Source organism: Leucopleurus acutus (assembly GCF_964270905.1).
Source record: "Leucopleurus acutus genome assembly, chromosome: 2".
In the NCBI taxonomy this organism is placed as follows: domain Eukaryota; kingdom Metazoa; phylum Chordata; class Mammalia; order Artiodactyla; family Delphinidae; genus Leucopleurus; species Leucopleurus acutus.
This window is the reverse complement of record NC_139143.1, coordinates 89,349,148-89,377,075: the sequence shown is the minus strand read 5'-3', so window position 1 is coordinate 89,377,075 and position 27,928 is coordinate 89,349,148. Positions and strand designations below refer to the sequence as shown.

The following is a 27,928-nucleotide window of genomic DNA, read 5'->3' as shown; positions in this document are numbered from 1 at the left end:
TCCTGGTATGTCCCTATGGCTTTTCTTTTAAAACAAAACACACATACAAAATGGCATTACATTGGCTGGTTTCCAGTGTTTCGGGGTTTTAACTGGAGTAAGCTGGAAAACGTCTGTGAAATTTACCCTAATTTCTCTTTGTCGGTCCTTTGGAGCAGGCTCTGGGTTGTTTGGGCTTCATCATGATATCTGATCAAATTTAGGTGCTTTTAATTTTGAGATGTTTTAAGAAAAGTTTACCAATACCATCTGTCCATATTCTTTACTGCCTGTCTTCCATCTATTCAATTCTAGGACATTGAAAAATAAGGCAACTTGTGCTAAGTAGATAAGCCAGAAAGAGAAAGAACTGTTCTGCTTTTATATAAAAGATATGCTAAAAATATCCAAGAAAATATGGACTGGTTATTTGAATTCACAAATTAAAAGCACAGTTAGAATATATTTGGATCTTTTCCTAAAAAAAACCTATCCAAATGTTCTGAACTCAACGGCACAGACTAGATTTAGTTTGGCTGATTATTTAAATGGGTTAATTTTGCTTGTATTATAGCCATTTTTAATTTTTTGATGATTAAATGTTTTCTTTTAGCTGAATTCTCAATATATTTTAAATATTTTGATTCACAATGAAGTGTTTTGGTTTTAAAAAATGTTTATAATTAATATATAACATGAAAGTTGGAGTTAAAAAGAAGTAAAACTGTGAAAAATACTGTAATATTCAGATAATGACTAAATTAAAACATGGTCAGCAATTTGTTTTAAAATTATAATGAAACTTATGAAAATATATGTGCCCAATACATTGTTTCTCTAAATGTTTGTTAAGTTAATGAATTAACAACAAATTGATAATGATATAACTAAAAATGCAGAATAAATGTTGAGATAATGATGTGCACAAGGAAAACTTATTTCTAAACAAAACACTCTCTTATTCCGATTTTAAGATATAATAAAATCTAATTTGGGATTAATTATATGAAAAAATCATATTCAGAAGTTCTGAAATGCTGAAATACATTTCTAGAAATAAAGTGTATTTTCTTCATTATATGTATATTTGGAAGTAATCAACAAGATGCTTCTGAATATATAAAAGTTTTGAAATATATTCAACTTATTACAATTAGAGGCAGGGATTTGCCTCTCAGAAATTTATATGCTAAAGGCCTCTAAACTGTACTTCTAAGAAATATCTTCCTTGTATTATTTTTTATAATATTAATTATCCAGTAAACTTTCTTCATGGACAAAGCAAATGCAATGTTAAGCATAGCCTGGACTAAAGTGTTATAAATTATTAAAATTAGTGGAATCTAAAATAATGATATTTTCACTGTATCTGGCTATTGTAACTATATTATTAAGAAAAGTTTTGATGGTTAAAACAGAATCAAGGGGCTTCCCTGGTGTCGCAGTGGTTGAGAATCTGCCTGCCAATGCAGGGGACACGGGTTCGAGCCTGGGAAGATCCCACATGCCGTGGAGCAACTGGGCCCGTGATCCACAACTACTGAGCCTGCGTGTCTGGAGCCTGTGCTCCGCAACAAGAGAGGCCGCGATAGTGAGAGGCCCGCACACTGTAATGAGGAGTGGCCCCCGCTTGCCGCAACTAGAGAAAGCCCTCGCACAGAAACGAAGACCTAACACACCCAAAAATAAATAAATTAATTAATTAATTTAAAAAGCAAGTTAAAAAAAAAAAACAGAATCAAATATGTAGTATACATTACATTTTTTTCCATTGGGCTAAAAGGACAGGGACGTACTCATATTAGTAGTTTTTGTCCTCACTGTCTCCCTAGTATTTTCTGTAATTACTGCTAGGGATATTTTTCAACCATTCATTTTTAAAAATTCAATTCCAAAAATTCAACATAGAAGATACAAAACACTCTGGGTTGTACAGATGTAAACATATAACTAGTATTTGAGAGAAAGCAACCACATATACCTCATGTTGATGTTAAAAAGCCGAAGAGACAGTCACTCCCCTTGCAGGAATCTCAGAATCTCACCCGGGGTTCAGAAAGAGGAAGAAATTGGGTAAAGTCCTCTTTCCTTTTTTTCCATTTTCTAAACCACAGCGTGGTGTCAGTTTTACATACTTTATACTTATTTTGCTTTCTGCTAAACTCCCTGGCTGACAAGCATTAACCTCCGTTGTTCCAAATGACCTGCTGGGCAGTGTTGAAATGAACATAGATTATAACATCCCTCCAACAACTCCCTTAGTCTTGCCTTTACCTAGAATATTTTTCTGGAGAGTTCTCCCTTCCAATCAGTTTTCATCAATTATTTAGTACTGACTCGTGTGGTTGCAACTCAGAGATTTGGGGCTGGTGTTTCGGGAACCCAATCTAATGAAGGCATCAAATTAGATTATGTAATTGCTGGCTCTTAATTGCTCAAAGAGTCCTCTTATGCACCTATTACTTTTTTATTTTTATAAATCTAAAATTCAACTCCCAATTCCTTAAGACTCTTGAATTTTCAACAAATAAAGATTATTTCCATATCTTCAAAATCTCATAACTGTCTTATTATATTGTTCACATTTCAAAAAAAATGTTGAGCAAAATAACAGTGCAGAAATATCTTTATACTGTTAGTTTTAAAAACGTTTCCTGGGTTGCCAGGATATTCCATTTATTGTTACTTAAAATTTGTTAACTGAAATCTAAAACCTACTCCTATTACAAACAATTACCAAGACTTAAAACAGGTGGCAAACAAGGAAACTGACACTCTTAATGTGTTATGTATATTTGTAGGTGCTGTGGGAAAGCACAAAGCAAACAGAAGGTGCAAGAATTTTTGCAGGACTTAACAGTCTACTTTTTGTAATTCAGATTCCCATGTGACACCGGAATTTTAAAAAGACAAGAAACGATCTTTCTATACTAGTTTCAAATTTTCCAATTTTTCTTCTGCCAAGTCTTAACGTCCCTGAGTATTTTTTAAGGTACGAATCTCCTGTACACGTTGGAAAGAGCTTCATCTAGATGGAAAACTATACCATCAACTGTTTTCAAATAAGTAGAATTTTTCTGGGGACAATATACACCACCCTAGTAAGATGCTAAATGCAGAATCTCTTTGAAAAACATAAAGCCCTATATTACAAATTTAAGGTGGCATTATTATGTTTATCTACAGTTACCCTGTCAAGAGTTCAATTCAAATAGGAAAGCCAGATTTGGGGGGGGGGCTTAACAAAGGGGAAGTAGGTATTATTGGAACATGTTCACTTTTCTCTTTCTTCTTCCATGACTTGGTTCTGCCTCTCCCACTTAGAGGCATAAAGAAACAATTTACTTATACACCCATTTCATGCATACACATGCACACATACACATTACACGTGTACATGCAGAAGCATTTGGCTTTCCAAAAATATTTCAGCATGATTTGGAAAATAAGAAAAACATCTCTCATTTTGACTAAGGTTAAATAGCAAATGGATTTGAAACTGGCATCACTAAAACTATTTTAAAATATTTTTTCAGATGAAAAATACAAATCTTTGGAAAACTCACAGATTGATTTCCATAGGCAAATTAAATGAAAAGTCTACACATGAAGAAATAAGCAGGTATATAATATAGGAGTAGAAGTAATGGAGCGCTGCTGAAATATTTAGATTATTAGGAAGATGCAGATGTAGCCCATTACTTTAATAGGTACTCCTATTGAATATCACGTAAAATATTTAAAATAGTTAGACCCTGACTTTGTGGGGTTTTCTCACCTTTTTATATTTACTTCTCCGGACTCTGTGTCTCTCCTTTGGTTCCCTAATTTGTTCCTAACATATAAATAGACTACCGTAAAAACAACCTCAGCCACATGCCCTGGGATACTGTCACATTTCTGCACAGGAGAACTTATTTTTAATGGGTTTGTCTTTGAGAAAATGTAATTCCTCCAGCAGCGCTTTGGATAGGCTTTTCCCTAAAAAGTTGAGGCAACAGTTAAATGTGCTACGTAACACTTCGTGGAAGGCTTACGGAGAGAGGAAGTGCTCCAGAGAACCTGGCTGCAGTTCACTCACTCCTTGCCGTCTTTAGAAAACCCACCATCGCCCTCCCAATACCTTCTTCTCCTTTTCCCGTCGCTGTTGGTCCTTCAATTTAACCTGGAGAAGCTGAAATTTCAAGAGTTTCCCTATCAGTGGTAAGGTGAATTTCTCTCCGCTGTCCATAATTGCTTTTGCTGCCATTAAAACCTATGAAGAAACACAAGTATTAGGAAAGTGGCATTTTATAACCTTTGGCATGTCTGTCAGTGATGAAAAGATGAAATGGTATTTTGAGTTTTGTAATATTTGTCTTGCCGCAAAGGTGCCTCATTGCGGGCCAAAAAAATTAGGGAAAAATGCCCCAGTGCCATAAAGAGAAGCATTTACCCTCTACTCTAAGTAGATTGGGTTGTCTGAAAATGAACTTTTTCCAATAAGTGCTTCCCATGATGGTGCTAGACTCAGACTCCCAAACGTGGGTGGAGGAAAGACAGGTGGAGCTCTGTGTTAGGATGACCGGTAGGTCAGTCTCATGCTACAGAAAGTCTGTTGTTTGGCACAGCCAATAGTCCAAACTGTCAAACCCTGACTTCTTACGACGCTATAAATTAAATAGGGTTTTATAAAAATGGAAATGGCTATGTTAGCAGTCTTTCATTTCTTGGTGACCAAATTCAGATGAAAGATAAAAGCTGTTTGACACAGAGGCGCCGAGTGAATGTTGCTCCCCTACTCCTACTCCTTGCAATTTAAGGTTTATCCTGTTGGTATGCAGCCTAATTGGGGTGAAATAAGGTTATTGAGTTTTCTTTGGGTGACGACAGCCACTAGGAACATACAGCTGTATTGTCCAGATGTGTGGCACTGACAGCCTGTTTTATAACTGCACTTTTTACAGCTTGTTTCCTCTAAATTTCACACAACTCTCTAACATCTGGGCCCTTTTCCTTGGAGCCCTATAACCACTTTATTTACTGCAAAAAAATAAAAAATAAAATCATGTAAAATATACCATAAAAAGTTGTTATGTATTTCTCTTTCTTCATGTTGTCTCCCTAATAAAGTTCACCTCAGCCGGAAGCACTGTCACAAAAGTAATCTAGTCAAAGTGTTTTTTGACTTTTGTTTTCAAGCAAGCATCAGATTTATTTATAACCTCGGGATGAATTAGGTGTTACTAAAATGTCCTGACATGTTGCTTTTCTCCCCCCCTTGGTGCAATTACTCCTCCAGGCGCATATGGTGTCAATTTCACAGCCTCCGTCTCAGATAATGATGGCGCACACCGCATCTCATCGGGCTGCGTCTTGTCTGAGGTTCATACAAGCCCTTGGTCAGGGCTTTCCTGACCAATCCGGTTCCTTATGACTTTTCACTTTGCCAAGGGAAATAGCTGAAAGAAAGGGAGATGGCTATTTTGCTTCTAACTGCAGATGGCCCTGTGGATTATCCTATGCCAAAATGTAATCGGACCGCCTCGAGACCACATTGGGGTTTCCTGCATTGCAATGCAGGAGGGGAAAGCCAGGGAAAGGACTCCTTTAAAGCTGCTGTTTCCAAAAACCAAAGGAACAAACCAAATGTCAGAAAGCTTTGCATGTGTCTAAGCAAACACCCTCCATGAAACAGAGCTCTTTGCTTTTTATGGCAGTTCTGCTCCTGCTAACACGATTTAGGAAAAGGGACATGATGGCTGTGATTTCTGGGAGCTGGAAAACATAAGGATACACCTGTGGAATCTCACCACTTAATGATGACCAGACTCAAGAGAGAAGGGAATCCTAAGGGGACGGACAGTCACACATAAAATGAAAGCTGTCCGATTGGGTCCAGCCTCAAAGGGTAGATGTATTTGGTTTGAAATGTTATTTTTCAATACCAGCTAAACAGTGTGCCAACTATCAGGCTTCTCTGTGACATCTGGTTCAAAATATACAGCTTGAGTTTTGAAGCTCATAGCAGTCTAGGATGGGGCGTTTCCCTGTGATACAAATATAATGACAATGTTGAAGGGAAGTCAACACTGGACTGGGTCTCTTTTCCTGAAGACCTGTGAAAACAGGATATTTACCTATGTCTCGGGTGGTGTGGGTGAAGCCTACCTGGTGTCACGGTGATGGATGGGATGTCTCCGGAGTTGTTTTCTATCCCCATGTCCCTATTAGGCTACGAATGTTACCTCACTGTGTTAAAATGTACTCAAAGCACAACAAAATGTCCCAAGAGAAAGGTGTTTTGTGGGCCATAAATGTTATTTCTGGTCAATCGAAAACTGTCTGTAGAGAGCTGGGTTTAAAACAAAAATCTGGTACAGCCTCAAAATAAGAATGATACCCTACTGTGAAATGGGGAGATTAGGAATAGCTGGGCACCCATGATCTCATGGACACAGAGCCAGGAAGAGCAGTGGCGGGGCGAGCCCGGAGGATGCTCCCTCCTCCCTGAGCAGCCCAGGGTGACCCAGTCGGAGGCAGACTCAGTGCCGATGCCCACACCCCCGGAGAAGGGCACAGCACTGCACGTGGCACTGTTGGCAATGGCAGAAACCGGCATGCTTGTCCTTCCCAGAGGAGGTTGCTCGGAGGAGGTTTGACTCCCAGGCATGCCATTTTCTTTCTGTGCTTCTCCCAAAGGGAATGGTAATGTGAATCCTTAGGATAATTAATGTAAATGAAAGTCTCTGCTGAAAAACATCTTAGACTGAAAATTTTTATGGAATGTGGGTCATCTCCAGGAGAGGCAGAAAAAGAAAAATGTTTATAAGTGAATTTCTACCGAAAAGTCTTTCTTCTCACACCCCATAGTTCACACCTCCAGCCAATCAACAGCCAGTAGTTTGGTCTCAGATGAAAAACAAATCCTTAGAGGGCCTCTGTTTGAAGGATAAGTCTTTGAGGGAAGGAAAAAACATGGGCAGAAGACACAGATTTTAAGGCTTCCCTTCCCTTGCCTTACTCGTATTAACTGAGATAATAATCAAATCTTCAACCTCCCAGCATTGTAAGGGTTACTTGTCCAGTATCTAGTCCATGTGTGTGTGTTTCTGTGTGTCTCTGTGTGTCTGTGTGTCTGTGCATCTGTGTGTCTCTGTGTGTGTCTGTGTGCTGGGGAGGCAAGCCGACAAGGGCAGTAGGTCTTGGGAGGATGAGGGATACAAGAGAAAAAGGGAGCCGTGAGCTGATCAGGGTTGAGGAGTAATTAGACAAACCCCAAGGTTTCCAGAACTAGGCAGAAAAACAGCCCTAAGTGGGTTAAAACCTAGGTACTCATCAAGCCAAAATACCAAATAAATGAGCCTGGCATGAGTCAGAAACTTAAAAAATGCGTCTTATGGGCAAATGAGACTTATTAAATGGAGAAAAACTGTTCCCAGACAAGGCCTGTACGTGTCTCCTGGACCTATTCAGGCCAGGCCTCGGGGCCTGCCAGGGCTGGGGGGACATCCAGGCCAAGCTACCCGAGATGCTTGGTTCTGGGAAAGACTGGTGTAGGAGGAAATTTAGCGTCCAAGAGTGCAGCTGAGGCAGGAAGACACGATTGTAAGGATCTTATTTTGAGGGTGGATGCCCTTTGTCTGTTAGGAAGTTTGTGATTCTGAGCACACTAAGAAATAAAAACATTTCTCTCTTTATCACTGACCTAATTCAAAGACGTATGTCTTATTTACTACCTAATGATCTGATCCAACAAAAATACACCAAATGAGCCAAATTCTTTCCTTGCCTGGGGATCAGGTCCCCCCACAGACACTAGTGGCCTCCCTTCCCGTCTTCCATCCTCTCTGTGGATCCTCCCCACATTAGTAGTAAGCACGGCATCGGTTGGGACAAACACTTAGAACTGCTCCACAGATTCCCATGAAAACAAAATGTATGTGTGTGCACAAATGCATGTATACATACAGACATATAAACACATATGCATACATATATGTATGTGTATACATGATACATAAATAGATAGATGATAGATAGATAGATATAGATAGATAGATAGATAGGACTTCTATGAGGTCTGCAGGTCTGCTGCCAGGCTTCCCTGGTGTGCTTAGAACAAGGCACAAGGGACAGCTTGACTTAAGTTGCTTAACTTGCTGCATGTTCAATCCAGGTGAGTTCTGAGGAAGGGTAAAGATTTTGGATCTGCATTTCTCTTACCTGGAACAAACCAGGGAAAAGAGGTGGTGGAGGAGAGGGAAAGGTGTGGTTATGTGGGGCAGAGAAGGGAAGGATGAAGGGAGAGGGATGGGATGAGGAAAGGCTTTTCCTCCAGGGACTCCAAATATAGTCACCATTTTTTCCTAAAAGTCTTTTGGTTTCAGGGCCCTCCTTGAGGGTCCATGGTATTTGTTATAGTAGCCGCAAAAATGCATAAGATATGATTTCACGTTTAACCCATTATTCTTGGGTCAATGACTTAGGATTGGTTTGGATATATAAAGACCTCAGCAAATAGGAGCAGAATCCGTAAACTTGGCTCAGTCCAAACTAGCCCAGGGCGGAGCAAACAGGTTTTTGACATGCAGATCTAATTCGCTTTGTTTCTTCGTTCGTTCATTCATTCATTTGGTACCACATTCTTTTGTTTCTCTCATTTCCTTAATATATGACCAAGTGCAATAGTTCCTCATCATGGTAAAAAATGCAAGCAGTACCAGAAGGACGTACAGTGAAAAGAAAATGCTTCCCCAATCTCCTGCATTCCATTAACCAATTCTTGTGTATCCTTATGTAATTTCCTATGCATATATAGACATATACTTATATCTTTTTATATTTTAATACAAATAGTATCACACTTTCATATTGTCAAGTGGTTTGTGTTTTTACATCCAAAGTTATCGAGGACACCTCTGTATGAGAGAAGAGACCATTTATTACTCATAGCCCAAAAGTAGCTGTGTATGTGTCTTCATGTATAAATAGTCTTTGCATAAATGTAATTATGAATGTTAATAGAATTCAGGCCAATCTCAAGGTAAAAATCAGTGTATAACATTATATTTGGGTTTCTTGAAATTATATTCTAAAACTAAGCATTAAAGTATGCCCAAATAAATGTTTTTTAAAAAAAGTTATCTAGGACAGCTTTCTGTGCAGACACGTATTGCTTACATATGTATTTTTAAATTATTGGCATAACCTCCTATTGTAGGGGTGTTTGGTCATTTATTTATAACCAGTTTCTTATTGATGGACACTTAGGTAATTTCAGGGTTTTTTCCTACTAAGTGCATGTGTATTTTAAATATTTATTGATACTTCCAAATTGACATTTGAAAAGTTAGCAGCATTTTTATTTCCACCACCACTATACGAAAGGGTCTGTTTCCCCCACTGCCTGCATTAACGCTGGATATTCTCCAACTTTTCTTTGTCTATATCATTGCTGACAGATCTTCCTGTGATCATGGAAGTGTTCTTTACCTGTACTGTACAAAAGAGTAGCCACCAGCCACTCGTGGTTATTGAGCACCTGAATATTGCTAGTGTGACTGAGGAATTGAAGTTTTAATTTTATTTTTTAATGGATTAAATTAAAACGTAAATAGCCACATGTAACTAGTGGCTCCGGTTTTGGTCACAACATGTCTGTGTGATAGTGAAAAGTGATTCAGTCTTTTTTATATATATATATATATATATATATATATATATATATATATATATATATATATATATATAAACGGAATCACTCTGCTGTACACCTGAAACTAACACAATACTGTAAATCAACTATACTTCAATATATAAAATAAAATAATGGGGCTTCCCTGGTGGCGCAGTGGTTGAGAGTCTGCCTGCCGATGCAGGGGACGTGGGTTCGTGCCCTGGTCCGGGAGGATCCCACATGCCGCGGAGCAGCTGGGCCCGTGAGCCATGGCCGCTGAGCCTGCACGTCAAGAGCCTGTGCTCCACAACGGGAGAGGCCACAACAGTGAGAGGCCCGCGCACCGCAGCAATAAATAAATAAATAAATAAATAAATAAAATAATGTTTGTTTAATCATCCCATCACTTTGTCCCTTAGATTTTATGCCAAAACTGAAAGGAAAGATATCCTATTTGGCACCATCCTTGGCAAAGTTTATTAATGTAGGAAATGCTTACATGCCTTATAAAATAGTAATGGTGCACTCAGATATTACAGTGAAAGGTAATGGAAATCTGTGACTTCCAGGCTAAGACATTTTTTCCTGGTCATTTAAGAAATGTGCCCTTGTACAGGTGAGGATAAACAAGGCTGGTCCAAGGCAAAATTCAGAAAGATACAGAGCGCCTTTTTGCTTTCTAAATCCCTCCTGCTGCTAAAATAGAAAAGATTTAACTTGGTAACTCACTTTGAATGAATTTTACTCATACCAGTGACTAAGCTGTATTATAAAATTTTATCCCTTATTTATAGAATGAAAGGGACTAGCAACTGATGATAGAATTTCAGGCAAGAAGTAACAGATGTGGCATTTGGGAATTTAGGATGGGAGGTAGCTATTCTCTCTAACCCGAAAGCTTGCAATGCCTAAGGCTGGCTCTGAAGATAAATATGGTTTCACCTTTGTGGCACTGGGAGGCTGCAGTGTGACAGCAGTCTTGCGGCCATGACTAGTTTCCCATGCATCCACCCTCAAGTTTCACTGCCTGAAGTTGCTCTTATACACCAGGGCTAGGTCATTCAGAGGAAGGGCTCTGAAGAGAAAATGGAAATACCCTTCAGATTACGGTCAAAGGAGAAGCATCAGAGAGGGTGAGTGGGTAGGTGGGGCAGAAAACCGGTGAGACAGCAGCTCTGTATTGTGAGGGAGGAGTAAAGGCAAAGGAAGCTGCTCTGGGGAGTAAGACCTGACTTGTCTGTGTGTGACTGTGTCCAAGTGTGTGTGGATATGTGGTGTGTGACTGTGTGTGACCACGAGACTGTGCACAGACTTGTGGGTCTGTGTGCATGCATGTGCCTGTGTGTGCATGTCTGCACAAAAGTATGTGTGTTTTGGTAGCTGCCTTTGGGGATGACTAAGATTATTAAAAGATACTCAGTTTCTCAAAACATTGGCAAAACTGAGATTGCAGATACTGAAGAATTAATAAAAAGAGAAGAATACTAATAGTTTTGATTGACACCTTAAAAGTAATACTGCTGTTTACCATTTTTAGTAAATTATTCTGCAGAACACAAGTGCTTATGTTTATCATTAAACACATGTCAGATTAAATATGTATAATTTATTCATCAAAGTAAACTGTAACTATATAGGCCATCTTCAAAGTTTGTTGCTTATGCACTCTGCTTTTGTCTTATATATGCTATATCTGCTTATAAAATGACAAAGTCAGAGGAAGTATTGCCCCAGTGTGTGTGTGTGTGTGTGTGTGTGTGTGTGTGTGTGTGTGTTTCACAGAGTTTTCAATGTTTAGAGTCAAGGGCTGCTTTGGATGGGACTGATTCTGCATATTTGATGAAAAGGATGGATGAGCAGGTGATTTCAAGTGACTGAAAAGGGCCACTTAAATGGAGATGCCCTCATAGGAAAAGATTCCTGTTGGGAATTCTAGGTCCTCTGGTACAAGGGATGATGACCCAGCTGCTGAGGCCGTAACTACTCACGGGCAGCGTAAAGCAGAAGCACAGGCTGCGTTTGTATTCCAGTCTTCTCAAATACCACTGGGTGGCCTTGGGAAAGTTATCAACTCCTTTAAACTTCAGCTTTTTAAGCTACAGCAGGGTTTCTCAACAGTGGTACTATTGACATTTTGAGCCAGCTAATTCTTTATTGCAGGAGGTTTTTGCATGCACTAGAGGATGTTTTTAGCACATCCCTGGCTACCCCACTGTGACAACCAAAGGTATCTCCAGACATTGCCAAATTTCCCTGGGAGACAAAACTGTCCCTGGTTGAGAACCATTGATGTACAGAAAGAGAATATGAGTAGTGCTGATCTCACAAGACTGTATCAAGCACTGCATGAAGAAATACATAAAAAGACTTAGCATGGTGAATGATCTATGCACAGTAAACCCTCACTAAAGTGAGCTCTTACTGTTGCTATGCTTACATCCAGGGCAGGACTGGAATTCTTACATCCAGGGCAGGACTGGAATTCTTACATCCAGGGCAGGATTGGAATTCTTGAAGACCTTTCAGCTCAGGTTGGGGAAAAGAAAAAAGTAATGGAGAGATGTGCATTTGGGCAGGCAGAAGGGGAACCTTAATTTATTATCAGCTGGTGGTAACCTGGTTTTTCCCTTCATTTAACCCTTTCTCTGCTCTGACAAGGACAGATCAAGATGCATTTAGGGAAAGCAGAGATAAAAAGAAAAGGTGTAAAACAGATTCTGTTATGGTGCAGTGTATTCTGGGAGGGGGAGAGGAGGAAGTCTGTTATTCTTAATTTCTTCTAAAATGAGACAGAGTAATGATCTGAGTGTTCTGCAACTCCTCAGCCTCCCTTCCTGTTCCCTCCACTCTCTTCCCTCCTTCATTCCTCCTGCATTTACTGGGTGCCAACTACATTGCAGTCATTGCGTTGCTTGATCCTTTCTGTGTCTAGTCTATCCAGTTCACATTCTTTAAGTAATGAATAATTTCCAATGAGGCATAATTGGAAACACAGCTGGAAGGAGCAGGGTAGCAGCGAGAGAAGGCAATGGAGAGAGACAAGAGGAAAGAAAAAGAATAGGAACGACTGCAACATATTTTCTCACTTTGAGCAGAGGAAAAGAAAATAATCAAGCAATATGAAGCTGTCCCTACATAAATTTCAAGGTGACAGAAGATCTGGGTTCCATGTAGGTCATCCTGTCTGTCTAACGCAAATGGAACGTTATGAAAGGGCTCAGACCACAGCTTGGTGAGAAGTTCATAATGATGATAAATACCCGTAGCAGGTGACTCCTGGATCATTTTCAGCTGTCCATAATTAAACTGGTATCCATCTCTCGACAGTGTCAGGGCTGTGAAATAATTCCAGTCATTGGACCCCTTACATCTGGGCTGAAATGAAATAATATTTGGCAGTAACAAGGAGTCACTGAAACTAAATAAACAACCCCTTTCAAGACTATATAAAAGTCGGTAACATAATAACATTTGACAGGGATTAAGACCTCTTTGGGGCCGTAAGGAAGTTTCAGAAGCAGCAATAACAAATACATAGAAGGCAGAACAGATCTATGCTTTAACAGACATGTATAATTTGAAATGTGATGAATTTCCCAAGGGAGAGGTGCATTTTGAACATCTAGTATGCTCGTGTCAAAAAGCACAGGACTTATCTTAGAAACTTTTGTTGGACTTATTCTTCCAAAGAAGGAAAAAGCAAAGCTTTCCTTTTTCTTTTTTAATTTAGATTTATTTATTTTTTATTTATTTGTTTTTGGCTGCATTGGGCCTTTGTTGCTGTGCGTAGGCTTTCTCTAGTTGTGCGAGCGGGGGCTACTCTTCGTTGCGGTGCGCGGGCTTCTCATTGCCGTGGCTTCTCTTGTTGCAGAGCACGGGCTCTAGATGCGCGGGCTTCAGGACTTGTGGTGGGCAGGCTCAGTAGTTGTGACTCGTGGGCTCAAGAGCGGAGGCTCAGTAGTTATGGCACACAGGCTTAGTTACTCCATGGAATGTGGGATCTTCCTGGACCAGGGATCGAACACATGTCCCCTGCACTGGCAGGCGGATTCTTAACCACTGCGCCAACAGGGAAGCTTTTCTTTTTTAAGTAGCGTTTGGGTTTTTGTATACCCACAAAATAAAGGCACATGAAGCTGAATGTGATACTATGGGAAAGGATGATATAGGAAGTTCAGATATATATTAGCTTTAGGTGTATATTAGTAGCATATGATTCTATTATCATGGTAATCCTTTTTAAATTTTAGATCAAGCTCTTTTCCTCAGTCCCAAGATGCCCCCACCCCTCTGAAGTCATTCTTGGTTCTTTCAGCTTGTCATGAAAGCTACCACTGAACAACCCTACGACTTTTTTGAATCTTCCCTAAGGGAGCTGGCTCTCTTGTTTCAGAATTATTTGTGTGCAGGGTTTGTAATCTCTAGGAGCTTGGAAAGGCTGATCCTGATGTGATTCATCCGTCTCCAACTCCGCATAGAATCGATGCATATGTCATTCAATAAATTTAAAATAGCTTTTGGAGTTATTTCTTGTTTGACTTGAAGTTGGGCGTTTTCCAATATTCATAGCTACCATCACCAAGGTCTAGGAGTAGACTGCAAGTAGCAGTAGGTTCTCAGGCTAAATAAGTAACACATAAGCGGCTACACAGCACATACCATGTGCCAGATAAGGACTATTCCAACAGTGGCACTAAAATAACCTAAGGATTGCACTTTAGATAGTCTACCTCATTTAACTCTCACCTTCCCTCTGAGGTAGAGACTCATCACCCCATTTTATAGATAAAGAAACTGAGGCCTGGCGATCACAAGTAAGTAGTAGCTGTGGGATCTGAACTCAGGCCACCTAGTTCCAAGGTCCTACTCTGCATCACCATATTCGCTGGCCTCACAGAAGCCTTTTCACCCCTGAAATGGAGCTACCAGGCTCCCATCTAGTATCCCAGCCCCTCCCCAGTCTCTATACCCAGTCCCTATCTTAGCTGGAGGGATGTAGAGCTTTTTAGCTTTTTTTTTTTTTTTTTAATGTTTAAATACTCTTGACTCTCTTACTAGTTTTGTCTTTACCTGGTGCCTCCACTCTAGAGAGCTGGGCTGCTTTCTTTTCCTGAGACCCCTCAGATCCTAAAATAGCTCTGAAAGGTGGCAGAATGTGCCACTTTGGCATAAGGATTATTCTGAACTAAAGGCACTTGAAAAATGGCAGATGCAAGAAGGGCATTCTAATCTCCCTTTTTCTTCACGAAAACAGATCAAAGCTTCCATGTGAAAGATGCCCTCCCTGTACCAGAAGGAAATTAACATCATCGTCACCGAGGACCAGAAGTTGACAGAGAATTCTATACACGAAGACCTTGCTAAAATAATTCTTAACTTCTTTTAGCCTCCCCACATAGTCTACCTACTTTTTCACACTGCCTCTCTCTGTTCAACCCAATATAAAGGCCCATAGTTCTTGCCATTTCTTTGGGAGTGGGGCTTCATTTCCTCACGAGGGCTCCTGTGTCAGGTAAAACGTATGCAAATTTGCATGCTTTTCTCCTGTCCATCTGTCCAATGTCAATTTAATTCTTGGACCCAGCCGAGAAGAAGCCTCAAACGGTAAAGCTAAAAAGTTACCTCCCCTGTATTTCATCTGTCTCTTGTCCCCAGGCCTGAATCATGTCTTAGAAACTCAGGCTGGCATCCACCTTCCTTTCCTAGTCGTCTTCTCCTTCGATCCTAGACCATTCCCCCAAAATCCTGCCTCAGTCTGAGTCCAGTGACTGATACCCTGCTAGTCACTGACTGGCCTAGATATCTGAGTACGGCTGGTCCCTGAACTTCCTGCGCCCCAATGCCAGACCACTAGATGAGTCATTTGCCGTTTAGTTAGATTCCACGTTCCACTTCCTAGACTGGAAGTTGCTGGGTGCCCACCCACGCCTTCCTTCCTTTCTGGGAGAATCTGACATTTTTTAGGCGTTCACCCCTCTCCCAATTGGCTCGTGTGCCTCTGGGGACTCGCAGCTCCAGGGGTGGATCCCTTTGCACTAGAAATAATCCTAACCTCCCTGGCCCAGGATTGGTTCAGGATGAGCCTGTGACCTAGTTCAGGCCAGTGGGATGTGAGGAGTGGTCTCCTGGGGTTGCTGGATCCCATTTCCTCAGTCCTGATGCTTTCGGAAGAGACTGCAGCCATCCCACCACCATAGGAAGCTGGAGCCGCCACACAGATGGAGGAAGGGTCGTTCCTCACAGATGCAGGAAGTGGGGCTGGAGCCTGTGGGCTAAGCTGACCCCAAAACCTGTCTAGACTTCTAGTTATACAAGCCAGTACACTCCCTTTTGTTTAAGCCAGTTTTCATCTTTTTCTTGTGAATTTAGAAGTAAGGTGACCAAGCTGGTACCGATACGGTGAGATGCATGCCTTCAAACCACTAGAGACTTTTTTTAAAAAAACAGTGATTATGTGTCTTTCAGGTCAGCAGCACTAGCATCACCTGGGACCTTGTTAGTTATGCGAATTCTTGGGCTCGGCCCAGACCTGCTGCATCTGAGGTTCTGGGGGTGGGCCCAGCAGGCTGTGGTTTAACAAGCTCTCAGGTGATCCTGATGTACTCAGGTTTGAGAGCCACTGCTTTCTGGTTTCTTTGGTGGCCTTTCACACTAACGTATTTAACTCACATATTATCAGCACCCCTGCGTCTCTTGTTCTTAGTAATGTGCATCTATATTGCTTAATTTTTTGTATCTATCTTTCTAAAATATAGAGTTACCAAGCTGCTCATTTCAGAGGACAGCCTGGAGTGGGATTTCTGCTAATGTCCTGCTGGGCAAAGAATGTATTCAGTGTGTCAACTCTCTCCTCTTTCCCCCTCAAAACTCTACTCCTTCGCAATTATAAAAAAGCTGTAGTGTTTCTCTAGCTTGGTTGTGGACAGTATTCTTCAAGGCTATTGCTGCCTCCTAACTTTCAATCTATTCCAAACCTGTCCCATATAGAGGCTTGTTTTCTAAGTTTCCCGTGTCCTCTCCTAATCTCTTGGACTCATGGAGGAAGCATACAGGGTATTGATGTCTCCTGGCTGGCTACTGGGAGAGTCCTTTGTGAGCAGACGGATGCTACCTAGTTTCCCATAAGTGTTTCTCTGTGTGCCCTGTGGACCACCTGCCCCATAATCCCTGGGACCCTAGTTAAAGATACAGATTACCTGGGATCTACCCCCAGAACCACCAAATCAATCTCTGGAGGTGAGGTTCTAAGAGCATAAAGTTTCAACAAGCATTCTAGAGATTCTTAAATACCCTTGAGTTTAAGAACTGGGGCAAAGGTCATTTACATATTGACCCTAGGATGACTAACCGAGTGTTTTCCCAGGGCTTGGTACTTTCAGTGCTAAAACTGAAAGTCCCTGGCACCCAGGACAGTTGGTCACCCTAAGATAGCAAGTTCTCAAGGCGAACCATTTTGAGACTGTCAGAGCTAAGGGGGTAGTGTCGTTAGTCTGACTTTATCCCTTGCTTTGCTTTCCCCAGTCTTTCTAGCCCACAGACGTGTATTCCAGAAACTGAGTGACTGAAAGCACTCGAGGGGTGTGGGTGGGGCCAAGAGTGGCAGGTGGGGGGATGGGGAGGGGAGAGAATTAGGGGAAACTTGACATTGAAGAAGTAAGCAGGGGTGAGGCCACCAGCTGCTCAAATAACATACTAAAGGAATTTGGATTTTATCTTGAAAGTGATAAGGAGACACAGAGTTTTAAGCAGGTTAGAGACATGATCAGATGTATAGAGGTCTCCTTCTGAGTCCTGGCATTTCATTTATCTTCAGTGACTGTTCTTATGCAGCAAAACCCCCAGGCTTTCTTAGGTGTCTTGGTAACCAAAACCCTTGAATGTGTATTTCAGGGCTTACACTCTGTACCCTCCCCCTCCAGCTTTGTTTGACTGCCATTTGCTCCTAGCGCTAGAGGCATATATGTTGACCAGAGGCATTCTGATTTGCTCAGAGGCTACAAAGAAGTGGGCAGGCAGGCAGTAGTACCATCTGCCTTGAAGAGCAGGGGAATGAGCAAAGCATGAACATTCTCTGGCCCTTCTCAGATCACTGTTACTTTGGCAGAACTCAACAGATTGGAGAATGTAAATATCCTAAAGGCACCGGCCTTCAATGGTACTTCTGTTTCTCCAGCTCTGAGAACAGTGCCTGGCACAGGTGCTCAAAAGTGAAAGAATGGATGGATGGATGAACACTGGGCCATGGAGAATGGGAGGAGGAGAATAAGTGGGGCCATTGTCCTGTTCTGGGTGGTGGCGAGGGGGAGCCAGAGTGCAGATGGAGAGTTCACCTTTGGGGAGGATGGCCCCTCTCCCGGCCCCGTGAGCAGCATGTGGACATAGGTGTGGCTGCGTCTCTCCAAGTGCAGGCTTGGGAGTGCCTGGATGCTTGTTGAGAAGGTGTGTTCCTGGACTTTCCGGAAGACACCCCCGATCCCCGTCACTGTGGCTGGGATCTCGCACAGGCATTTTTAAATGAGCTCTGCAGGTGATTTGGAGGCTTGCCACTTTGAGGACCACTGACACAAAGAGGCAAGAAGAGGTTTAGCAATCGGAAGGGCTCACACCGAAGGCCTTCCTGCAACAACCCCTCCCAGATTCCCCTGTCTGAGACAATTCTCCCTGGTCCTGCTCCCCGGCCCTTGTTCATATTTCCATCCAGTCCCCTCCTGCAGATGCGCCTGTATTAGCAGCCTTGAATGTGTGTCCTTCTCCTTCAGGGCACCTGGAGCTTGGCAGGGCCCCCAATGATGGCTTCTTCCTTTTTGTAACCCTCACAGCATCTAAAATCTGCTTTAAATCAAAGCAAATATTCCTCATTCTGAATTTAGACAACAGTGGTTCCCCTCCCATTATCACAAGAAATCCGAAAACAAAATTACATAATCATTTCGCTTTCATGAATTCCGTAATCACAAAACACAGCCAATAAAAATATGATTAGATGTTTAACCTTACAGTTTTTGCTTATCAAATTGACTAAGATAAAAAATACAATGTTGAAGAGGGTGTGGTTAAATTGGAACTGTTAGAAGGAATGTAAATTGGCACAAATTATCTCGAATGCATTTTGACAATGTATGTCAAGAGCTTTACAAAGATTTATATACTTTGACTCAGTAATTACACTTCTTGAAATTTTTCATAAGGAAACAATCAAGGTCCTCACTATTGGTAAACAGTCTAAATTTAGCAAAAGGGGGAGTGGTTAAGTGAATTATTGAATAGAGACATGCTTTCTATTATATAGACACTGTATATGGATTTAGAAAAAGGCTAATGTCATAATATATGAAAAGGATATGATAGAAAGTATATACAGTTCCTATTTTTCAAAAAGAAGCATGCACCTCTGAATGGTGGAATAGTCTACAGATACTTAGGCGCCTAATACTATATGGGCTATGCTCTTTCTGCATTTCCCAAATTTTCTACAATTAACTTGTACTGTATTGCTTTTTTAATAAAACAGCTAATAAATGAAATATACAATGTAAATGCTATACAGCAATGGACTGTTCTTAATAGTGCCACCCTTCCATCCTCCTGCAGAATTTTTCCTGCACGCTGATTCTAATATCTTCACCTCTCATATTACTTTCCAGCTCAGAATTCCTCAACGGATCCCACACCGAAAGGATAAAGTGTTCACTCCTTAGCAGGGCACACCAAGCCCTTTATGACCTAGTCTTGACACACTTGTCTGGTCTCGTTCCTAGCTGCTCCTTCCACTAGCCCTCCTATCCTTCAGGGATGCCCATTATTTGGAATTTCTTGGTTATGCCGTGCTGTCTATGTCTGCCTGATTTTACCTGATTCCTCTGCCTAGAATTCCCCCTCCTCCTTCCTTACTTCATACATTCCCCATTCAGCTTTCTAGCCATTTTCCTAAAACCTTTCCCTCAAAACTTTAGAAAGATTTAGGCATTGCTCTGTGCATTCAATGTACCCTTAACAACTTTGTTGTTATCATATGGTAATAAACTGCTCATTTCCATATCTGTCTTTTAGGTTGAAGGCTAGAATTAACTTTATGATGGGCACATGGTGAACAACCAATACAATACATGCTGAATGAAAGAATCAGCACACAAATCACAAAGCCCTTCACAAACATCGTGCAGGCTGTCCCTTGTAAAAGGGTACCCTGTGACGGCCAGCGTGGCTGACATCCAGCCAGCCCTCCTCTTGCGAAGCCAGTGTGCTCAGAGGCTGGGAAAACGCTTGGCACTAGTTCACTAATTGAGAAAGTGACTGGTGTCAGGGGAAGTGCCTGATGTGCCAGAGACTCATTCCACAGACCCATTGCACAAACATTTATCGTGTCCAGCCAAAGTGCGAAAATCAGTGGATTCGGTCTCCAAATGCACCCCTGGGCATGAGCAAGAATATCAACCAAGAGGGGGGGAAATATTAGAACCCCTGATTACATTTGCCTTTATTTTGTCCTTTTTAATTCTTAATTTTGAGGATGTTCTATGATATTTGTAAGATGTTCATATATACACACACAATGTACACGGAACAAACGCTCTATTTTTTTTTTTGAACTGATGGGATATGTGATCAAAATAACTTGGGATTGCTAGCCTAGAGCGCTGGGGTTTTAGTGATGAATAACACATGTCCTCTAATGCTCATGCTGTTCACTACAAAGTAGCGGGAAGCAGATACAAACAAACAACCACGATATAACACAGCAAGATGAACTTTGCCTGCGGGAATCCAAGAAGATTTCACAAAAGAGATGACACTTGAACAGGGTTATTTGGCTGCTAAATGGGAACATTTAAGTCTAAATTTTACATAATTCTATTTAACTCGGTGCACTTTGCACTTACTGAGGAAGGAGCATAATGTGAATGGAGCGCAAAATGGCTAAAAAGGGATGAGCTAGAGCTGCTCCAAAACTGTGGCTTCATCACCTAAAGGGATGGAGATATGTGTGTGTTTGCTTACGGTGCCAAGTAGACGTGATTTGATACAGAAATTCTAGATTTACAGTCACTTCATCATTCTTGATCAAGTTCTACCCCAACCTTTTATCTCCTCAAAAAAACCCCAGGTCCCAAGGGCTCTAGAGAAAATCCTAAGTTAATATCCGCCAATCCGTATTTGTATTTTCCCTATCTAATTTGGTTTATTTATTTTACAACTTTGTGCAGAGGGGTCAGGTATTCTAAGTGGGGAATGTCTTTAGCCCTGGGAATGATGTGAATGACTGATAAAGTCTAATCCAAAGTCTGAGGCCAAACGTGTGCCTGCGGAAGCCTGTGTTTGGCACAATTCTTTTAGAAACTTTAAGACCAGGGGAAACACTTCCTCGGTAACAGCGCTAGAGAAAACTCCCAGAGGGCTTGCTCCTTTGTTTAGGTGAATTACTAAGCGGGTTAAACTTAACTGTCAGCTCCTTGACTGTAGGGACTGCGTCTCAAAGAGCCTGAAGTAACAGAGTGAAGCCTGAATGTGGAGCCTGCGTTCCAACATGGGGCTCTGACGTTATCAGCTGCGGGCGCAAGGCAAGTCACGTAACCTCTTCGAGACTCTCTGCTCGTTTGCTACATGAGAACAATAAGATGTAAGTCAGCTTCACAAGGTTGTTGGGATCAAATCTACCTTGTGTGTGAAAAGTATTTTATACTCTAAAAGGCATCTTCCAAATGTGAGTTGTTATTATTCTCGTTAATAAAGTCCCAGGAAAAAGCATTGCCTGTTGGAGAAAATGTCACATGCCATAAAATACTGATTCAAAAAAGACTGATTGAGTGAATGAACGTGGAAGAGGTTTAGTTTCAACAAATTCACTCAATGGTGATGCAGAAATGGTTTCTGGGGACTCGTATTGTTACCCCGCGCCTTCAATCTTGCTAAGTCCTTCCCCTACTCTCCCTGTCCAAATGAACATTCCCTCAGAGGTCCAGCTTTTACTTCTGATAAATAAACGCACGCTGATAGGATAACGGTATAATGGGTTAGCGTGCTGAAAATGCAGTTTCATTTCATCTGAACCAGGGTTTTACCGACCCTGTGCCTGATCCCAGGCCTTGCGGGGGCTATTTTTGGACAGGCAGAACTTCCAGCACCTCTTATATCATATCTCACGGCAACTGCCCTCTCCACCTACATGCAGGGTGGGCCTGCATACATAAAACAGGACACTGAAACCTCTTTCTCCCATCTGATGACTCATCTTTGTCTCTACTTTCAGAAAGGGAAAGCACCACACATAGACTTTACCAATCCAATCCATTTTCCTTTGTTTGCTCCCCAAAGAGGAGAAAGAGTATGTATGTGTGTGGATGTGTGTGGATGTGTGTGTGTGCGTGTGTGTGTGTGTTCCTCCCATGACTGAGGAATCCTGAAATGAACCTCTATAAGAAACCCCTGACAATGTTCTGTGGATGGTTTTGCACATGGAATTGAAACAAGTTGGCAGGAAGAAGAATTCTTTCTGCATAATTCAAAGCAGACATTTTACTAGGGGAAAAGCAAATCAGAAATTTGCTGTCAGTCCTTGAAATTTTATTAGTTACAAAAAGTAATATATTAGCCCCTTGCATTAAATCCAGATAGGATCTACCCTTTCTTTTTCCCCCTCTCAATGATATTCCTAAAATGAATCTTTGAGAATGTACTACAAGACTAGCTCCTCATAAATTCGTGAGACTCAGCAGTGGTGGCCTGTGACTATGTTACATGTTATTAGCTTCTCCTCTGCTTCTCTGCAGCTCCAGCGATAGAGGATAATATTATAAGACTTGAGAATAACTGAACTAATTACATGTTCCTTCCGATAAAGAGGATAATCTAATTAAATATTTCCCAATGAGTGAGTGAGCCCGGGTGAGTCTGAGTACTGTAATCCAAATAAGTATGAAGCCAAAAGATGCAATTTTAAAGGAAAGGGGTTTATTGAACAATTTCACTTTTTCTGGGTAAGAATTTTTATAGGACTGGTTTTCTATTTTTCAAACCTCTAAACTCATAATGATATATTTTAATATATTTTGGAAGCAATACAGAGATCATATTTTAGTTAGCTTACATTATCAGGCTACTTAATTGGGTTTGAGGGGTTTTTCGGCCAGTCAAGTGTGTGAAATAGAAGAATAGATGGACTTCAAAACACAGTATCTATCTGAAATTCACTTATTCAAATTAATATTCTGTGAATTAGTATGCACAGTAGCTTTTCAGTAAATATAAATGAATTTCTATCTAATAGTCAATTCTCTCACCTTTAGTTTGGTATTTCTTCTTCCTTTCCTTGCTACCAAAGATGGAGGAATGAGTTAGAATTTCAGAAATAGAGGTCACACTAAAAATACGTAGAAGCATGAAAATTGTTACCATACTTCAATTCCAGCTACACATTCTCTCCCTCTCAGGAAGCAAGGCCATCTATATCTTTGTTGCATCTCTGACTGTTTTGGTGACGGCTCTGCCCCTCCCTCTCTCCTCTTTCCAACATACCCTGTCTGGGGACCATCACCCTTTTGGCTGAAAGTTGTGAACAATAAGTGAGGTCAGCCACAGGGCTCAATGAAGGACAGACTCAATTATAACTAAGGCTTAAATCTATAACTTTTACATCAGACTTGCTACAAAGTATTAAAACGTCATGAAATAGCAGGAAACAAACATAGTATTTACAACATGATGGACTACCAGCTCTTGAGGGCAGAGACCAGGTCTAACTGAATCTTGTGCCCGCTCTCCAGCCTGTAATAGAAACTCTGTAAACGTCTGCTGAGTGAGGGCTGAACAAGGATGAGTGTCTGCAATACCCTTTACTCCAGGGAGATGCAGAAGGAAGATAACACAAAATAGGTTTAGAGGACTCTAAGGTATTGGTTTTTCAAACTTTTTTGGACCTATATTTACAGCAAAAACTGTTTACATCACAAACCACACACATACACACACAGTTGCCACCAACTAAATATCTGTGTAAACCACTGGGTTGTAACCCATAATTAGAAAACCACCATATGGGATATGGAACCAAAGAAGAGAAAAAAGAAGGGACCAAAACTGCTAGTACCCAGGAAATATTACTGAACTACCATTGTTGAAATGGTCCAATGTGTCCTGCTTGTGGTCTTTACCAGTAACTCTCACTAGTCCTTCATTAATAAATTAGTTTTTTCAGACAGCAGACACCTCTTCAAATACTTATTATGTACCAGCACCACACCAGGCGTGTAAAGATACAAAAAATGAAAAAGACTAAAAAATCTGACTTCCTTTTTGACATCTCTGCTCTTAGAATATCCGTCAGACATATCAAATTTAACCCAGGCCAAACTGTACTTCCACATTTCCCCCGAATTTAATCTTCTTCAGTTTTTTCTATTGGAAGATATTTTGACTGAGTTTCTCAAGTCAGAACTGTGGAATCACTCCTGAAACTCACTGCTTCTCCCTCACCCCTCACATCTCACAGTGGCATCATTATGCTGATTCTTCCTCCTTAATATACTCTGAATCTGCCTGCTCTCTCCATCTCCACCTGGGCATCCCAATGACCTCCTAACTGGTCTCCTCACTTCCATGTTTATCTCATGACCCCATCCCAATTTATATTTCACTCTGAAGTAGGAAAATATTCTGAAAAAGAACTCAGATTGTGTCACTTTCCCCTTTAAAAGGCTCGATGGCTTCCTATTTCCTAGGAAGTAAAAATGCAAACTCTTGTGTAACAAGGACATACTAGTTCCTGCAGATCTGGCCTCTGTCCACCTCTGTCTCACACTCTCTCTCTAATTAAATTCTAGGCACACTGGCCTTTTTCATTCCTCTGGAGGGTGACATCTTTCACTCCTGCCTTAGACTCTTTGCACATGCTGTTCCGCCTGCCTGAATATTTTCCCCACTCTTCTCACTTGGCCTTTTTTTCATCTTTCAGTTTATCTCCAAACACTCAGTTTAAAGTATTTTCCATGTAATTCCTTCTGATTTAAAGCAATTATCACAATTTTAACTGTGTATATATTTTTTTGCTTAATGTCTGTCTGCCTTCCCCATTCAAATATAAGCTCTGTGAGGGCAGGAAATTATATCTGTTTTATACACTAAGATAAACTCAACCATAGATTTGGTACATGATAGACATTCAAATATTTGTGCAATGCATGAAAGTGAAGCATTTCTTAAACCTTAGTTATTGTCACTTGATCATTTAGCCAAAGCCGTGTATCTGTGCATTGATGACTGAATAGATAAACAAAATGTCATAGATACATACAATGGAATATTACCCAGCCTTGAAAAAGAAGGAAATTCTGACATATGCTACAATATGGATAAAACTTGAAGACATTATGCTTAGTGAAATAAGCTAGTCACTAGAGGACAAATACTGTACGATTCCACCTATATGAGGTACCTAGAGTTGTTTCGTTGTTAGAAACAGAAGGTAGAATGACTGTCAGGGCTGGGGCAGGAAATGAGGAGTTGTTTACTGAATACAGAGTTTTAGTTTTGTAAGACAAAAAAAGTTGGGAAGGTTTGCTGCACAACAATGTGGATATATTTAACACTATGGAACTGTACACTTAGAAATAGTCAAGACTGTGAATTTTATGTATTTTTTTAACTACAATAAAAAATTAAAAATAAAAAACCCTGCTCATAGATGTTTCTTTTCTTTCTTGCTTCTTAAAATACAAAACTGTAACAATCACTGAGAATAGAAATTTTAAAAATAACATTAATTATAATAGCTAAATCTTATTGGACACTTACTCTAGGTCAAGAATTATGCTAAGTATTTTATATTTACTGTTTCATTTAATCATCATTACAGCTTTATGAAGTAGATAGTATTATCAATGCTGAGTTTACAAAGAACTGAAGTACAGCAGAGTTATGTAACTTGTCCAAGATTACATAGCTAGTAAGTAGTAGAATCAGCATATAGCCCAGGCAGTCTGGTTTGGATCAGTGCATCTAACTCCTGGGTCTAGGTCTCATCAAACTAGCAGAAGGCACTCTGAAAGACTCAGTCACCTTAACCATACAAATCTTAACTCTAAGAATTAAAAATTCCTGTTGACCCAAACATTTGAGCAGAAGCCACTCATGAACATGGCTCAAAAATAACTAAAATTGTTTGACACCTTCATTATCTGCTGATATACCTTCACTGTTTCTGCCTGAGTAGTAGGAAAAGTAATAACTATATCACAGAACTACGGAGAGATTTCACGCTTAATTTTAATTACTAACAGTAGCTTGTATTCAAGAAATGTGAAACCACAACCATCACTTGTAGAATCTAAACTATTCTTAATTTTTGTATAAAGACAAGGAGAAGGAACAAAGGCTTCCAAATCAACCAGTTACTTAAACTTCCTGAGCTTCACTTTCATCATTTGTTAATTATCTCCTGGCAAGTTGTTGAGAAGATTAGGTTAGCTAATATATATGAGGCACCCAGCACACAAAACTTGGAATAAATTAAGTGTTCAATGAATGGTAACTATTATTACCGTATGTAAAGGGGGGTTAGTCACAGTCTTAGATACAGGAATAGGATGAGATTGTCTTCGTGATTCTTTCTCCAGTATCCTTCCAATCATGGTGGAAGTGTAATGTAACATGTTGGAGAGGCTCCAAACCCCACCCAGTTAAGACAGTGATGGCCACTCTTCACTAGCTGAACCTTGCTTTATTCTTGTGGCTGCTCCTCCACTGATATCTGTGTGTCCTGGAATTCTTGACTAGATTCCTGCCTTGCCCAGCAGTTCTCCCACTGGTCAAAGGTCCTAGCCAGCACCCCAATCCTTGCACGGTGTGCATTTCATGCTGATGAATCCCAGGGTCCTCAGCTTCAGGTACCATTCTTCCCCAGTGACTACTGGCCTCCCCCTGGACTGTTGACTATTTGCCACATGGGCTTGGCCAGCCTCCTGCGCCTCAGGGTGGAAAAGAGCTGAGGGCACCATTTGGATGTCTCTGAGTGCCTTTGCTTGAGTTGTGCTTTCCTCTGAAAACAGAACTCCAGGTTTCTGACATGAGAAGCAAACATACTGCACCCCAGGAGCCCTGACCTTCTGCTCCTCAGTGACTAGCTTGGCCTTACTTTCTCTGCTGGGCTGCTCAGGCCTCCTCCAGAAAGAGGAGGCTCAGGGTTGATAAGCCATCTGACTGCTCTTTTTCCCATTTCGACAAAATGCATTCGCTTGCAACTCTTCATAACCCTTTATAAACATTTCTAGCACTGTGATTTCTCCTCGTTTTCCCTTCTTTGGGTGAGAAATGCCTCCAGAGCCCAGCTTTTGACACAACAACTCCCAGATTGTTTTTATAGTCCCAACGTAGTACTTCTTTGTTACAGCTCAATATTCCTAAATTTTGTTCCAAGTCATTATTTTACATTTATAAATATCAGGTTGTATTAATCGGTTCCAGCTTTAAAAATGTTCCATCAGAGGTTATTTTCTTCTATTTTGACAGTGGTTTCTAAACCTGGAGCGCCAAGGCCCTGATGTGGGCCATGTTCTGCAAGCATCCCTGAAGGACTGATGTGGAACAGAAAAGATACTCAGACCCTGGGCCTCGCTGTGTTCTTTGAAGACTGTACTGGCCATAATAGCTTCAAAGAATTTCAACAAGTTCCTAAGACATGACCTTCCCTTTCCGAAAACCACGTTGGCCAGGCTTGTCTTAATCAAGCTGTGCTTTTCTAAGCATCCTTTTACTTGATCTCCTGCAGCAGTTTTTAATACTTTCCCTACAAGTAAAGTTAAACTAACTGGTCTGTAATTTCCTGGTGTGTCCCTAAGCTCTATGAAATAACGGCATTAGGTTGGCTACCTTCCAATTCTTCCTGACTTTTTTTGTTTTGTTTTAAAACGCAGGATTGAAAAGGCCAGAGAATGCTTCCTGTCTCACTTTCCCTTCGTTCCTTCCATGACATACTGCTCTTTCTGTTCCCAGTAGATCTGCCATTTTAATAACTTCAAACCTCTTAAATGTGTTCACTTATTATTTGTTCCTATCTCTGAAGCATGAGTTTTCCATTTTTCATTTTGACAAGGGCCACCCCCAAAAATAAGGGTTTACAATTCTACTGAATAGATTATTAATTTGAGGCACTGTTTAAGAAATGTTTCATATTAGGAATCTGGAAAAGGGAGGCAACTAGATAATAATTAAGTCTGTGTTCTTACTTGTGAGTTATTATAAACACATTTTGGGGAAAGAGCTGAGAAATATGTCTACACACCCAGGAATAGGAACCAGAAA

The 27,928-nt window shown here is 40.8% G+C and overlaps 1 protein-coding gene across 1 annotated transcript in view; it reads right to left on the bottom strand.

The window, feature by feature from the left end:
* Window positions 1-27,928, bottom strand: part of SPAG17 (sperm associated antigen 17) — a gene marked incomplete at both ends in the record, with an annotated part of 215,536 nt that overhangs the window by 156,447 nt on the left and 31,161 nt on the right. Inside the window, 1 exon segment of the mRNA XM_082833052.1 lies at window positions 4,103-4,234. Coding sequence (XP_082689178.1) covers window positions 4,103-4,234 — 132 coding nt within the window.